Below are 16,973 nucleotides of genomic sequence, written 5' to 3' on the forward strand. Positions count from 1 at the left end.
GTGGTCAAAAAATTCTTATTTGTTAGCATCCTAGATAACAGATTTAGAGCTTACACAAAGGTAACCTGGAAAGCCCTTGAAGGCACAATAGGGGGTTGCAAGTTGATGTACAAACATGCAGAATTCCTTACTTATGGGTGCAAGACACTAAGTGCCCTGATTTATGGGTCTAAATGTATAGAAAAGTACAGGTAACCCTCGCTTCACAAACCAGTCTTCTGAATAAAGAAAACTACTCTTTGCTGCTGTTCTGTACGGTTGGGTTTGGCATGCTCCAGGGCATTTTTCCTGAGTGTTCTTTGGCCCCACTTTAACCTGGTTTCCACACTCCATCAAGGGCTTCTTCAAGTTTGTCTTTGTAGGCTGCGTAACGCCTCTTTAAGATCTGTAGTTGCTCATCTTCCTCTTTGTCCAGTATACGCAAGAAGTTCTGCAGTTCAGGAAGGCTAAAGGCTTCCCACTGGGGGAAAAAAAATGGGAAAGCCTGATGTAGTGAACAGGAAATACACAAGTTACTCATATTGTATTTTTAAAGGGACACTGTCAACTCAGAATCTATTCTGCATCAAGAAAAGAGCGAAAAATAGTTTCATACTAGGCTGGAAGTCCTCCTGCTAATTTCTGTGGTTTTTGCAAACATTTTTTCTTTTTGAAACGTTTCTCTTCTCTCTTCTGTGAGAAACAATGGGGCATCTAACTACACATGAAGTGTTTGCGAATCCACAAAATAAACACAATGGGGGAAAAAAACAGAAAAACATTTCTCTACACTCTTTTACAGCATTACTAGACATTACCTGTAACAATTAGTACATTAATACAATACATTTCCAGACACAAGACTGAGTTTTAATTTGATGGTAGCCACTTAATCCTAACAAAGTCAATGAATGAAAATTGGAACTAAGTAATTTCATCTACATTCTAATAATAGTGTTACTATTTGGCAGGGGTAATCAATAGGCAGACCATGGGCCAAATCCAGATCGCCGGAGACTTCTGAATTAATCCCAGAATCTTTTTATTTACTTATTATTGTTATTTTTTTTTAATTATGTTTTCTGGAGTCTGGACCCAGACTACACCCTGCCAAGAAACGTGGACCTTGACAAAAAAATAATTGACTACTCCTACTATATGGTGTACAAAAGCCAAGTTAGCACAATTTCCACAGTTAAGGAAATATAAAGTTAAGTTTCCTACAGAAACATCAATTTGGCCACATTACACGGATGTATAAACTTCGATCCCTGTTTTTCTTGTAGCATACCATTTTGACAAATGGTAATATATTATAAACTATACAGAATGTGCAGAGTAGCAGTTAATGTTGCTGTATTTACATTAAATTTCATGGTTATTGACTATTTTAATTTACAACTTGCAACTTTAAAAATGTTGCACTGACATAGTTTTTGCACTTCATTTTCTTCTCTTTTTTTAAATGGTCTGATGCTTAATAATATTTGTATTGACATGGTCCCAAGTAGGCTTTGAACTTCACACCTGACTAAGGTAAAAGGATTGGGAGGGAAGAATTCCAACCTTTGCTGTTGCTGGAGCTGTCTGGTTAACAAGGCAGCAGCACATTGGTTTGCACTGTGGTGATTTCAGCTTGACAATGGAAAAAAAAAAGAACCATAGGGCCCAGTCCTCTGTAACTACACTCATTTGTGCAGCTCCACTAACTTCACTGGGTCTATTCATGTGATGAGAGATACACTCAACCCTAATCATTTCCAAGTATTGATTCCCAGTGGGATCTGCTTTGGGGGTGAGGGTGGAGGAGATTTTGTTCCAGTGAAATATTTACAAATCACTGTACTGCAAACTATTCCAGTAGCAGCTTAAGAGCACCAGCCAACCCCCTGGCCAGGTTAGGCAGGGAAAATGTACATTGTGATGTCACAAAGGGGGGGGAGTTGATTAAATGCTGCTAAAAATGTGAGATATCCAAATATGCTCACAAGTGATTTTTAGTGATTTACACACTAACTTCAATACTCAATCATCATAATTATATACTTTTATTATCCAACCAGTTATTTTAAAACTTGGTTGGTTCGGGATGTACTTTGAGTACTATTTAATTTCAAATTTCAGTAACTTTTTAGTATTGGGGGAGCGGGAGTGTGTGTTTTAAAAATGGGAAGTTTCTCTCACCATTGTGGAACTCAAAACATTAAGAGATGTTGCTTAACCTTCCCCCGTGTTCCCTCCAAAAGTATGTATTCAGCTTTGAACAGAGCCCAAGAATGGAAAAATTCAGCGCAAGGGAAATTGTTCAGAAAGGTGTACCCCATGTGAAAGAGGGGAGCTGGGGGGTGTGTGTGTTAAAATTAACACCTGTTTCTAGCTGCACAGCAGAACTCACTGCTTTAATATTCCATGTGTGAAATAACCTGCATAGCGACTTTTGGTCAGTATTTCACAATTTTGTGTATAGTTACATAGACACTCAAATGAATCATCATGAAAAGACACTTGGGAGACAGAGAATGAGTGTATTTAACATATCAGTGAAGCTAAACAAAAAAAACATTGATGTAACTTACCATAACCTCTCCAGTTTCATGTTCACGCAGAACAAAACTGAGTGTTTCTGTGCTGGGGCCTGCCACCAAACGCATATAGAGGGGATGTTCTCTGTCTGAGAGCTTGCATGTATAAACTGCAAAAGGAGAACGTTACAATTATTATTCACTTTTACAAATAAAAGATTTCAACTATTAATAGAAAGCGTGCTAGGGAGCAAAATCTTTAAAAAGCAAACAATCCAATCTCTACCCCAAAACATACACTTGTTGCTACAAAACCTTTGCGCTGCTGGGGTTATTTTTGTACAAACAGCCGTTGCTGGGAAGGCTGAGCAGAATGTGTTGTGCATAATAGAGTGCAATAACTGAGACTCCAAACTGAATGAGCTGGCTCTTAGCCAACGTTCATATTTATTTTAATGCATAGTCAAAAGAAACAAGAAAACAGCAAAAAAGCAGCAGCATAATGGCACATAACAAGAACTGAAACAAAAGTTTTAAACCTGGGAAATTAGCTGGTAATTTGCTGACTTCCTTCCACATCACTATTCTATGTATGGTGTCCAAGGGCACAATGTGGCTACAGGTATTTCCCACCCCCACCCATTCAGTGACAGGAGGAGAAACACAGGGCTTCAATCTTGTGAAGGGAAGCAAAGGCCTTCCCTCCACTTCCATGTCTGTATGACATGGGGGCCCTATTTACAAGCAGTAGAATTGAGCGTCTGGCATTTTGTATTTTAGGTCCCGTCCTTGCTGGGGCAAGCCACTGCCATTAGAACTTCTAAAGAAAAGGCTTCAGTGAAGGTTCCACACACACCCCTTGAGACATGCACACTGTCTACAAGACAACACTGCCTGTCTAGATGGAATGCCTGCTGGTCAGAAGTGTCATATTTCAGCTGGCTGCTGTCATTGTCAGTTCAAGCAGCTGGATTCCAAGTGTGAGAGCAAGAAGCTGACAAAATGAAAATGCTCCTTGAGTATCTATTTTTTATTTTTATTTGGCACTTCCTGATGTACATACACTCTTAGCTTTTAACAGCATTTAGTGCAAGGAGAGATTCCTCTGCGTACAGATTAACTAACCCAGGAGAAAGAAAAGGAGGACTTGTGGCACCTTAGAGACTAACCAATTTATTTGAGCATAAGCTTTCGTGAGCTACAGCTCACTTCATAAATTGGTTAGTCTCTAAGGTGCCACAAGTACTCCTTTTCTTTTTGCGAATACAGACTAACACGGCTGTTACTCTGTAACCCAGGAGAGAATCACATCAAGCACATTAACAGATTAAAAAAACACCTGTTACATTCTAGGGGAATGTTACCTTTGAAACTCTACTGCTACCTGTTTTCCAATATCACTAAGCATAAGTCAAAAAACATAAGAAATTAATATTTTCTATCTTGACATTGAGCCACATTGTAGACTGTAGGTGACAGTATATAGATGCCTATTCATTTTTGGAGCATTAGCTATTCAGCTAAAACAGTATTTTAAAAGAATAAGTTCATATAACTATCCAATTCTTCCGCTTGCTTCCTCCAATTCATTAAACATTATCTCAGTCTTGTCATAAATCTCAGCCAGCTACCAAGTACATCTTATCCAAGTCCCAATTTCTAGAAGATATTGAGTCAATCCATTCCACTCCACCACCGGGATCCATCATGATGGAAATCTACAACTGCCCGTACATTGCAGCCACCATTAACTCATGTCTCTACTACCCACCTTAGCAACCTCACGTTCGCAATGAAAAGCATCTTTGAGGAGATTAGTGGTCACCCAAAATCACTCTCTGGATCCTCCTAGATAGGAGTGAAACCACCTCAGAGTGGTTCCCAACTCCCTTCTATGAGACAAACTGCAAAGTCCTATTCCCACACATCACCTACCCAAGAGACTTACACTCCCACCATATTATCATCCGTTCCAGCAAATCCTCATTCCCCATAAGTATAATTATAAAACAACAAATACCGTTCCCTTTATATATTCTTATCCCCTTATGTCCTTATTCCCAAAACATCTTACCATCCATTGCCTAAACCAAGATGGCTCTACAAAGGAACAAACTCCAGGGCCTCACTCATCAGATAATAATGCTTTCTCATCTTACTCTCCAAATACCTGAAAAATAGCCAATCTGATCACAAGGCACTCCTGCTCCCACAACCAGAAAAGACATCGCCCACACACACTATCTCTCACAGAGTACAAAATAAGAACCTGTAACCTGCATTTATAAAATGAGATCATTACCATCACCTCTGCTGTATCTGCTCCCTCCCATCCTGCTTATCTCAGACATAGCTATAGTACACGCCTCCCAACCCTTTCCCCATTCCAACATCAAAAGACAACAAATCTAAATTATACCTTGATCTTCTTTGTGACAGCGTTTATAAAGTGCAAACTTGGCAGGGTTGTCAAACACTACAAATTTTTTGAGCAAGGCCTCAATAACTTCACGAACAGTGTTAATGCTGCTTATATGAAGCTTATTCACATAGCCTGGGGGCAAGTAAAATGAAGTCTCGTTGTTATTGTGAGCATGCTCTCCTGGATTCACAGCAGTCTGTATAGTAATAGGTCTGCATAGTTCCATCTGAACTTTGATGAAGCCAGTGTAAGTCCCATTTGAGTTCTGCAGCAGGAAGACAAGCACAACATTTTATAAAATTAATAAATAGTGACCTATTTATTATGACAGCATCAATAGCAATAAAGTACAGATTGCAGTGCACTCTTTAAAATGTGCTGTCATAATACATGAGGCAAATAATTTTTATAAGAGCCAGACACATTCCCTTATTCCTCCATGGCTGCCACAAAATTTACTTTAGTTTTTGGAATTACAGTTGAATTCTAAGAGATCTAGATAGGCATCAAGCAAATAATCGTATGAAAGCTAATGGTAAATTTTCAGTTTTGGTAGAAAAATTAAGCAGCTGCATCACCAGGCTACCAACTAATGGTGGAAATGGGGAAACACTGCCAAGAGAGAACTGGTATTCCCAACAAGCTGCCAGAGCTCTGCTTTAGCAGGTTACAAAGTGGAGATCCCACTACTGTATAAAAACAATTAATCCATGTTTTGAGCTCACACTGTGGTTAGCTGGGGAAAAAATTGAGATAAATTTGCAAGATACTGGCTTGTTATTTTATATTATAAATTTATTATTCATATTAGTCAGGAAGCATGTGAGATCTTGTAATTCAAACTGTGACTTCACAAATTAACCTTTACAGTTCATAACACAGATGTTAGAAAATTTATAAAAATTTTAAAAATAAAAACTTGTTCAATGGTTTCATTAAATTTTAAATATAAACTTTTTTTTTAAAAAGCACAAAGGAAAAAACTTAACAGTTTTGAGAAAAAATGCCACTGAAAGACTTTGTATGAAAGGAGAATAAAACCGAAGCATCTCCTTTTTACCTATCCCTCTTCCACCTATTTGACTTGTTCTATGGTATACTTCCATAAGAAACAAAATCTAAACTAGAGAGAATAAATCTTGAGATTATCAAACTAGTATAGTCATGAACTCCCCCCCAAACATATTCACACACTTTTTAAAATTTAAAATAGGCAGAGTTGGTAGCAATACCTAATATTAAGGTTACCCAACATTTCCCATTACAAGACCCTGTTTTCAGTAGCTTATAACTTGCCGAACCCACTGGGAAAGCACATCCATCTGTTCTCCCTTCCCCCCTGCTCTGCATGCTGGTCCACAGAGGATGACATCCTACTACTGCTAGCAGTTACTCCATTATCTCAAGTAGCAGGGGTGGGTGCGTGGGTGTGTGTATCTAAACGTTCCAACCATGCTAATGACCCATGTCAACATGGTGGAATTTGTTTTTTCTGTTTGCTTTTTTAAAAAAACCTAGGAACACACACACTTAATGTTGTAGTTACGTTCCTGAAAAATGCAACTTTAAGTGAAACAACGTTAAACTAATCCAATTTCTGCATAAGATTTAATGTAAGTGTGGGAAGTTAGGTTCCAAGGAAATTTTTTTGGGGCAGACAAATGGCTTTATATACTGTACAGTACTGTACTGTGGTTGGGAAGTGTCCCTGGCTTACCTCACACAGGCACAGCCCGCTGCAGGCAAGGACGCTAGGAAGCACCATTGCAGCAGCAGCGGCAGCTTCCCTGGAGAAGAACAGGCGCTGACTTTGCCGGGGGATACTCAAGACCCGCCTCTTCCCGTCCCTGCTCCACTCCAGGCCCACCTCTTCCCACGCCACCTCCTCTCCGGAGCACGCCGCATCCCCACTCCTGCCCCCACCCTGGAAAGTCCTAAGCACCGCCAAACAGCTGTTTGGCAGTGGTGGAAGCACTGGGAGGTAGCGGGAGGAGGCAGAGCAGATGAACTTGTGCAATGCTCCCTTGTAAAGTCGGTGCTCTTCCACAGAATCCTACAAGCAGTGGACAGAGCAGGCAGCCAAACAACATTATAAGGGAGCATTGCACAATTTTAAACAGGCACGTTCCCTAATTGAGTAGCGACGTAACTTTGAAACAACGTTAAGCAGGAGGACGTTAAGTGAGGAGTTACTGTATTAAGGTAGCAAAGTCAAGCACTCAAAAATTAGGAAATGCCAGAAGTAGCTGTACATCCTTAAATCAGCCCCCTTGTGCATATGCATTATGTTACAGTCTTTAATTACCTAATCATATACTGTTTTTTCCACAGGACCCCTGAAGGACTGGCTGTGGGAATAAATGTAGTAAATGAAGCAAGGGTTAAGGTAGTTGAATGCTGCCCTGGAGCATTGGATTCTCTTCCTGCTTCTGCTGCAGAGTTCCTATGGGATGCTAGCCATGTCATGTAAGCCAAAAACTTTTCACTAATTGTGTGTTCTTTATTTTCTAGGGGTCTGACTTGAGACCCTGGGGTCAGATTTGCAGAAGTGCTAAGCTCTCACAGTTGCAATGGAAGCCAGTGGAAGCTGTGCTTTGAATATGTGAAGTGCTAAATAATACTAAGTATTCTGAAAAGTCGAGTTCAAGGTGTCTCAAATGGGGCACCCAAAATTAGTAGGTACTTGTGATCTCTCTGTGCCTCAGTTCCTCATCTATAAAATGGGGTAATACTAGTCCCTCACCTCATGGGGGAGTTGTGAAAAATACCTTCATTAATATTAGTGAAACATAATACTATACTGATAAGTGCCACAGAAAAGCCTGTGAGGAAATTAATAATTCTGTTCAAACCCTGCTCTGAATATACTGTGCAGTAAATAAGGCTTGGGGGGCCAAACACTGACAAATGAGACAACAAAATATTGAATACCTGCTCATTCAAGACTGCATAATGCATATGCACAAGAGAGCTGAAATTCTGGCATTTCCTAGCTTCTGGGCGCTAGACTTTGCAACCTGAATAATGTTTTAACAGAGTTTCTGTTTGTAATATTATATATGTCAGATACATTTGCATACACTTTATATTAAAAGCACGCTCTACAATATAATTTTGCACACACACATAACACAAGGTCACACACAGCTGTGCAATGCTTAAAGCTGTGATTGTCAAAGGGGGTTAGGTGCCCAAATTCTATTGCAATTCAGTGGGAATTGGGTGCCTAACAGACTTAGTCCTTTGAATATCTCAGGCTAAATGAAAAGGAGTACTTGTGGCACCTTAGAGACTAACCTAACCTAACCAACATGGAAAGTTTCTTACTATAATTAGTTCTGAAAACAAATGATTAGTCAAATATTACTGTGTTACAGGACTTTCGGCAACATGATTTTACAAGTATTAATTCCAAACCATATGAAAATACATAACAAAAATCAGTTTAGTAGATAACGCTTGCATATCTAAAGTAATTTAGAATGTAACAGAACTTCTAAGTTTGGATGTACAGTACATCTAATGGAACATAAAAGGATCTGACAGTTTATATATAGATTGAGTTATAACATTTTAGCCAGGTAAATGTCGATTTTATTAATAGACAATCCTAGAACTACTATAGAAGATCAGTGTGCATCTTAACTTCATTATGTAAAAATTTTATTTATATTCTTATCACATTGAAAACCTACTTCTTAAAACCATCCCCAGAAATCAAACTTTCTGAAATGTAAAAAGTAATGTAAAAAGTGTCATAACTAAAAGTTATTTTTGCTTGATTTAACATATTTGGGTGCCATGGTAATGTAGTTTTATAGGAGACATACTTATAGACAGTCTGATAAAAATAAACAGCCATATTCTCCCTGTGCTGGTTGTACTGGTATAATTGAGGGTTTCTGACGGAAGGAATCCATTTATTTATTGACAGTTGAGAGTATTTTAAACCTGTTAACTTTTCACAATACCATGTATAGGTTTGTGGTTTCTACCCTTATTATCCCTTAACCCCAAACATCTGAGGGGTGAAAGTGGCTTACATACATTTCAGGGCTAAAAAACGGCCCGTCTCCTGTAGTACACTACAAAGTCATTATGCCATAGTTTCACACGAAAAATGCTAAAGACAAAGTGACAAATAATGCACTATATGAGTTACACTCAGCTATTCAATTATAAACTACAGCAGTTCTACGTGACTCTTACCAAAGTCATCTTTAATTTGTCAGTAACAGATGAATTATAGTTTTGAATCTTCTCTTTAATTTCTTCTTTACTGAGATACGTGTGGGTCTCTCTCTCTTTCTGAACATCCTAGAACAAAACAAATGCAGAAAAAACAACAACAGTTCATTTACGTTCTAGGCTATGAGCAAACAGTGCAATCAATCATTACCTTATACAGGCTCCATATACAGCAGTTATCCATGTAGTAATACAAAGTTCTAGCAATGAGGTATGTCAAAAAAGCTGCTGTGCGGATCATAAACAGTTAAACTGACACACCCAAAAACACGTGTGTCATTTTTTGCCAACTATTTTTGTTCAAATATTTATGAGTAGTATGCAAAACAGCTCAACTCATTTCATGCTTAGATTTTTTCATTTCAATGCTAGTAATATTTTCCAATCACAACATTTGTACAGTATTACATTTAAGGCATATGTAATTAAAAGAAACTCTCTGCACAAAGCAGAAAAATATATAAGAAATCCAGTACCTGATAAATAAGTAAAAGCAAGAATTTATAAGTATTAGAATATGGGCATCTCAGCATTCCAAAGGTGAAAGCATTTATCAACTTATAATAGTCTATCATCCTGCTTATATGACACATCACAAGTATGCTTCTAGGCATATATTGTTTCTCCAAATTCAAGTGGTTTTTTGTTTTTGTTTTTTTAAGAAGCCCCTATCACTTTTTCAACAGTTGTCTTTTACAAGCTATATACTGATTTTACAGGGGCATGTAAAATCAATCTTAAGCACTGGCTATTATCCAAAAAAGCATTTGTTCCCAGTCCACATTACTGCGGCAAACCAGTGTTATAAATACACTCAGATTTCTATCACTTGCACAAACACCATATATAGTATGAAACTGATTCAGCTCTCAACTTTAAAGATTTTAGACCTCTCTTAGGAGAGGAGTACATTGACTTGGAAACATCTGGGTACCTCTGAACACAGGAATACTCATGCACCATGTGCACAATGGTCCAGGGTCAGTATTTTAGACTACCCATCCAAATGGACCCTGGAGGAGTTTGGCCTAAGAAAAGGATTTTCCTGACCTCAAAAGCCACTCCTAGAACATAATCTCTTTGAGACTTCCCAGCACAGCTGGCAGGCATTTCAGTTTGCCAGAACTGAACCCTGTGACAACATTGTGTGATGCAGAGCTATACATTTTTGCCTGCCAGAAAGCTTATACAAAGCTGAGAGTTTTAGATTCTTTGATTTTTTACTATATACATGAATAAAGAGACATGCCTCCGCCATCCTCCCTACAGCTAAAAAAGAGATGTGGTCTGAGCAAAGGATTGGAAACAAGGAACTCCCAAACTCTGATCCTGGCTCAAACACTAACTTCCTTTGGGGTCTTGGATAAGACACTTTCTGCCCTAGTTTCCCCCTTTGTAAAATAAGGATACCACCTACCTTAGATATGAACATTACAGCTTTTATGAGAAGAATGCCATTAGTTCCTTAATTACAGCATTTTTATCCTGAAGTTACAATATTCTGGCACAGTGATTAACTCCACTACAAGCAGGACCAAACCACCTGGGAAGTTTTCAGAATCAAGACTCCCCCCTCTCACTAGAGAAATTAAGAATCTTGATCATCATTTTTTCCCCTCCTGTAACCTGTTCCCAGAGAGCGGTAAGTACAGTAATACTTAGCACTCTAATATAATGCTTTTTATTCCCTTACTCCTTTAGGGGCTTCTCTAGTTTTGCGAAGGGTTAAAACTTTGTGCTAAAACTAAAAAATAAGTAATTTTTTCTTTAAAATCAGAACAAATTTGTTGGAGCAATTTTAATGTTTAGAAATTATTAAATATAAAAGATTGTAGAGATATCACATGTGTAGCAAATAATAAGAATCTGAAAACACCAGCATTCCAAACATTATGTTTTTTGTTTTAAATTTAAAAACAATATTTTGAGGCAACTACTGCACCCTCAATTTTAATCCCATTACAAAAGATATGTTATAAGTAGGGAACAGTGTATTCTGTAATTATTTGGCCACAGAATTTATGGAGCAAGCACCTGCCACAGAATTGTGCTCAAGAATCTAAACTTAAATTTTAGAAGTTTTTAGCCTTTATAGTTGTGAACATGTTCTTCCAAATGGGCACTGATTCCGATCCATATTCCTGAGGGGCAGACAGCCTGAAACATTAGCTTTGAGAGGTCTGAACCGCCCCATTCATCTCGATAGTGGAAATTCTGAACCCTAATAATGCCATTTGAAAATCAAAATGTATAATTATTTTACTGCTGATTGTTTAGCAGATACTTCTACTCAGGGGTGGGCAAACTATGGCCCGGGGCCTGCATCCGGCCCTCCAGACATTTTACTCCTGCCATTGAGCTCCCCCTGGGGAGCAGGGTCTGGGGCTTGCCCCGCTCCAGCCAGGGAGCCGAGTCTGGGGCTTGCCCCGCTCTGCATGGCTCCCGGATGCAGCAGCATGTCCCCTCTCCAACTTCTACACACAGGGGCAGTCAGGGGGCTCTGGACGCTAACCCTGCCCCAAGTGCCACCCCCGCAACTCCCATTGGCCAGGAACCCCACAGCCAATGGGAGCTGCAGAGGTGGCACCTGTGGATGGAACAGCACGGAGAGCCGCCTGGCTGCGCCTCCGTTTAGGAGCTGGAGAGAGGACATGCTGCTTCTTCTAGGAATTGCTTGAGGTAAGCGCCCCCCAGAACCTGCACCTCTGACCCCCCCCCCCGCTGTCCCACCCCAATCCCTCTCCCGCCCTCCAAACTCCTCAGTCCCAGCCCGGAGCACCCTCCTGCACCCCCAACCCCTCAGTCCCACCCCAGAGCCCACGCCCACAGCTGGAGCCCTCCCCCTCCCACCCCAACCTCCTGTCCCAGCTCGGAGTCTCCTCCCACACCCTGAACTCCTCATTTCTGGCCCCATTCCAGAGCCTACACCCCCAACTGGAGCCCTCACCCACTCCCACACCCCAACCCCCAATTTTGTGTGCATTCATAGCCTGCCATACAATTTCCATATCCAGATGTGGCCCTCGGGCCAAAAAGTTTGCCCACCCCTGTTCTAGCTAATGTGTTTGCCCATTTTTGTTGCATGCAGTCATGGATGGGGAAGGAGGGAGCTGACCAGTGTCAAGGATTGCTGTGGTGGGGAAGCTTGTATCACCATCCACAACTACTGTCCGGAGGAGAAAACAACAGGGAACAGGAGGGAAAGAAAAGATTAATCTGCCTTTTCCCAGTGTCAAAAGCCTCAACCCATTTATCTGGTTCCAAAACCAGTTTCCTGTTTCCATGACAGGGCTACACAGATCATGGAGAGCATAATTTGGCCTGCAGAACGGCTATTAGTGGAGATAATGAAAAGAACCCAACCTGCCTTTAACAGCAAAGGGTAAGTCTGCAGGGCTGACAGCTGAAAAAAAATTGTCTACCTGCAATCTGAGCAAATTTGGTATGGAAATCAATGAGACAATGAATAGGAAAGCCCATTAAGCCATTTTAGATTGTGTGTTTTATTTAGAGAAGAACAAGACTTTCATATGAAAATAGCAATGAATATTGTAGTGGTGAAATTACTCACTCATATATTTAATTCAATAAGACCCTCTATTTTGAACATGCCTCAGAAATTCCAGTTTCTTTCACCAAAGTACCACAGAAAACCAGGGAGTCTTGCGCAGATTTTAGTCCAGCTTGCTGGAGAGTACGCAGGGCCTTATGGAAAGGCATAAGATGCATCATTACATAACAGTGAGAAATATAAAGTAATCATTGAGTTTGCCACCATGTGCATCTGAACTGTTAATGGAGCATATAAATAGTATGCAGATTAATCCCAAACTGCAAATTATATACAAAAAAAGTGGTGTCGGGGAAAAAACAGCAAAGCAATAAGGATCTGAACTTTGAGGTCTCTATGAGCATGATCCAACTCCCCTTAAATTCAATGGAAAGACTCCCAATTTACTTCAATCAGTGTTCTGCAGCCTATGTTAGTTTCAGGTCAGTTAACAGCAAAGAAAGTGATGAAACTGTGGAAAATATTTTATTTTCAGCCAAAAAAAGTTATGTCTCCACTTCAAGTCCATTATCCCAGGAAACCCAGGTCTGGGAACTTGAAGCATAAAAAGCATTAGATTCAAATGATAACAAATTACATAACCAGAGCTCAAACACTGCAACTGTTTGTATAGTGAGGGATGCACTTCAAACCAACAAAAAAATTCCTTTACAAGCAACCTAACACCACAAATTGTCTAATCAGCAAAGGTTATACAAGAGAGGGGGAAAATCCTGCACAACTGCAACTGAGAGGCAACAAATGAAGAAATACCACATGAAAGTTGTAAGGAATGCTAGTGCAATCAAGTCTACTGTGATCAAGGAGTCAGTCATTCTGATTAGGAATCTCCAGCTAAGTGTTAACACATCTATCTACTCCTGGATATCTGTCGCACCCGTGGATTTTGATCTTTAGTTATATTTAATTCAAACATCCAACATCTGCTGGTAAGATACCATGTCATTTCTTCCCAATACCCACAGAGCCAAATCACCTGCAGTACATAATTAATCTTTATCATGGTCTCTGATCCAAAGTTTGGCTAGACAAAGCTACAGTAGCAGAAGTCATCTTCTTTTGGCCAGTGTGCCCAGGCTAAGATCAAGGAAAAGAAGTATTTGGTGAGAGCTGCTAAACATTTTCTTCAGCTTCCCACAATCCTCTCCTTGCCTTCTGTATTCTTTACTTCAGGGGTTCTCAGCTGACCCATCTGTAAACCCTGATGGCCTGTTGCAATCCAGAGACTTCCTGAGATTGCCCCAGAGCCGATGCTCCCCCACAGGTGCTGCTCAGCTGCAAAGCGGGGGATACATCAGGGGCCAGTACTTACTGGAGAAAATGACACCCCCTCCTGGCTGCTGTCCCACGGGCTAGCTGGGCTTGGCTCCCTGATCTGGGCACTGCAACCTCTGGGATCGCAATACTGGTCCCTGAAATTTGGCCCAGATGCACCCCCCCCATCATCATGACAGAGCAGCAGTGAGGCCAAACCTGGAGCAGTGCTGTGACCCCATGCACCAGGTCATGAAGCCCAGAGCAAGGAGCTGAGTCCAGCCAGCCCCGTAACCTTTCGATGCAATTTTGGGTCACAACCCACAGGCTGAGAATCCTGCTTTACCTTACAGAAAGGGTCCTCTGCCTATTATACTTTGATTCAACGTAAGTCCGTTTTCAGTTACATCAGTACAACTCCACTGACATATAAGGAAATAAATATCCATTACAGTTTGGAAACCTGGTATGCATCCAACATAGCATGTACAGAAAATTAACAATGGAAGCAACTAAGTACCATGCTGTTCACATGGATTATGGGGGACATGATCAAGAGGCCAGTAAACTCTTCTCTGCAATGACTATGTGGCTGATACTATGACAAACATTCTTTCTGAGACTGGGAGTGCTGGCAAGGAACTCATTCCTCCTCTATTGCTTTAGCTACACTAACTGGAGGGAAAAAACTATTGCAGATTATGTGTTGCAGCTAAGCAAGTCTCACTCCATTTGTTCCTGCAACAGTTCTCGCTGGCCAGTGAGAGGACAGACCGGTTTGCGTAAACCGGTTCAGTTAATCCCCAAATAGATAAGAGTACTACTCCCAACTGTTGCTTTGTCTGTGACCTGAGCACCTGTTCTGTAAGTTCTGGCACAGCTCCTTGGAGCAGGTGCATTACAAGTGTACAAATAGTATCAGACGCATACCTCACAATACATTTCATGTATTACACAGGTACAAGTGATATATGCATACTGTGCATCTAACACAGCATACATCATGGGAACAGATCTATATAAATTTCATATTTTCATCAGTTAATACAGATTTTGCAAATAGTTGCTTCAGTAGTTAGTCCCAGTGATTGCGTCCAATGGTCTGTCCCACTCACAGTATGTGTCATGAGCGCAGAAGTGAAACACAACCATGTCAAGCCATCCTGGCAGAGGCCATAAGCTCTTCTTCACCCAATGCTAGACAGGGCCATTATGCTGAGCGGGTTAGTCTTACAGTATTTTTGTATAATTGTATTTTGACCAAAACACGGGAACTATATGAGGTGTGGCATCATACTGTCACCAACTGCATGCCAGAACATGGGAATGAAGTTCTCATTAACAGCTGCAGGCCATGTCATCATCATCTGCTGCTCCCAGGTCAACTGAGAAAATGTGTTTTGCTGCTCAGTGTTCTGGGCCTGTTTCCATTCCTGTGCCTCACATTTGTTGTTTTCTCGTCTTGAGGGCAATTATGAATGGTGATAAAAACAATATCCAGTGCAATTCTAGGGAGCCTATGTATAATTTCTTCAGATACACACCACCAGCCTCTCAGCCCAGGGCAAGCTGTTAATTTGCTATGAAATTCAAGAAATATTTTCAGTAGTCTATGAAATAAGCACACATCTCTGGTGCCCAGAACTTCCATTAAATTTGGCAACAAACCTTCAAACTAAGTATAAGAACTCCTTTGAGTCTCAAACACAAGTTTCTAAGCAATAGTAGCAGGCAGGAGATGGGGGACGAGTGTGCATTTGTTTCCATCAGGGAGAACAGCTGGGCTGTGATTAAGATACCGGAGAACTGGGTTCAGTTCCCAGCTCTCTCACAGACTTCCTGCATGACCTTTCACAAGTCACCACCTCTCCATGCTTCAGTTCCCTATCTACAAAACGGGGAAAATAACACTTCCTTTTTCCCTCTTTTATGGACACCCAGCCAGCCAGTTAGCTGTAAAGTACCTCTTGGTGGCTGCTTGCTTTACCTGCAAAGGGTTAAAAAGTCCCAAGGTAAAGAAAAACCTGACCAAAAGAGCACCTGACCAAAAGAGCCAATGGGAAGGCTAAAACTTTTTAAAATGGGAAAAAAGCTTTCTCTTTGTCTCTCCGTTGTTCTCTCTGGGCTGCAGGGACACAAAGCAGCAATGCTATAAACAGGAATGCTGTGCAAGGTTTGAACCAGTTATGAAAAATTATCTTTCATACCTAGAAGGAATCACTGGGACAGGGAATGTTTAGACAGACGCGATCAGGTTTATTTCTTTATTTTGGCTTGCGGATCTCCTCTGTGCTAACCCCAGATCCTTTTGTTTGATTGTAACCTTTAAGCTGAACCCCCCCAAAAAGCTATTTTGGGTGCTTAATTTTTGGAATTGCTCCTTTAAAAACCTAGAAAAAGCCTCAGTTCCAGATGAATTTTCTTCCTTCTTGTTTTTAATAAAAGGTACTTTTTTAAGAACAGAATTGGATTTTTGGTGTCTTAAGAGGTTTGTGCATATGTTGTTTAATTAGTTGGTGGCAACTGCTATTTTCCTTTGTTTTCTTTCTTAGCTCTTCCATGGAGGAGGGTGAAAGGGCTCAAGGGTACCCCACAGGGAGGAATTCCCAAGTGTTCCTTCCTGAGTTCAAGGGGGTCTTTGGCATTTGGGTGGTGGCAGTGTTTACCAAGCCAAGGTCAGAGAAAAACTGTAACCTTGGGAGTGCAATACAAGCCTGAAGTGGCAAGTATTAATTTTTAAAATCTTTGCAGGCCCCCACCTTCTGCACTCAAAGTGCCAGAGTGGGGATTCAGCCTCTAGATGCTAACGTGATACAAGTGCACATGAATAGTATTAACATCATGCAAGTAACTGTTCAAGTGAGCTGCAGAACAAAATGTGATTCCAACCCCCTCCCCATCTGTGTCACATGAAGTCCAAGCTTTGGTCTTAGGTGAGCATCTTGTTGCTATACCCAAACAGCTAGACACCCTCACA

The 16,973-nt window shown here is 40.7% G+C and overlaps 1 protein-coding gene across 1 annotated transcript in view; it reads right to left on the reverse strand.

Annotated features, from left to right (window-relative positions):
* Positions 1–310: 310 nt before the first annotated feature.
* RASSF3 (Ras association domain family member 3) overlaps positions 311–16,973 on the reverse strand; it is a 71,620-nt gene continuing 54,957 nt past the window's right edge. The window contains exons 2-5 of the mRNA XM_077807754.1: positions 9,133–9,240; positions 4,921–5,188; positions 2,556–2,671; positions 311–460 (exon numbers count right to left, since the gene is read on the reverse strand). Coding sequence (XP_077663880.1) covers positions 311–460; positions 2,556–2,671; positions 4,921–5,188; positions 9,133–9,240 — 642 coding nt within the window. The remainder of the gene's footprint in view (positions 461–2,555; positions 2,672–4,920; positions 5,189–9,132; positions 9,241–16,973) is intronic.

This window comes from Eretmochelys imbricata, chromosome 1, assembly GCF_965152235.1.
Source record: "Eretmochelys imbricata isolate rEreImb1 chromosome 1, rEreImb1.hap1, whole genome shotgun sequence".
NCBI lineage: Eukaryota > Metazoa > Chordata > Testudines > Cheloniidae > Eretmochelys > Eretmochelys imbricata.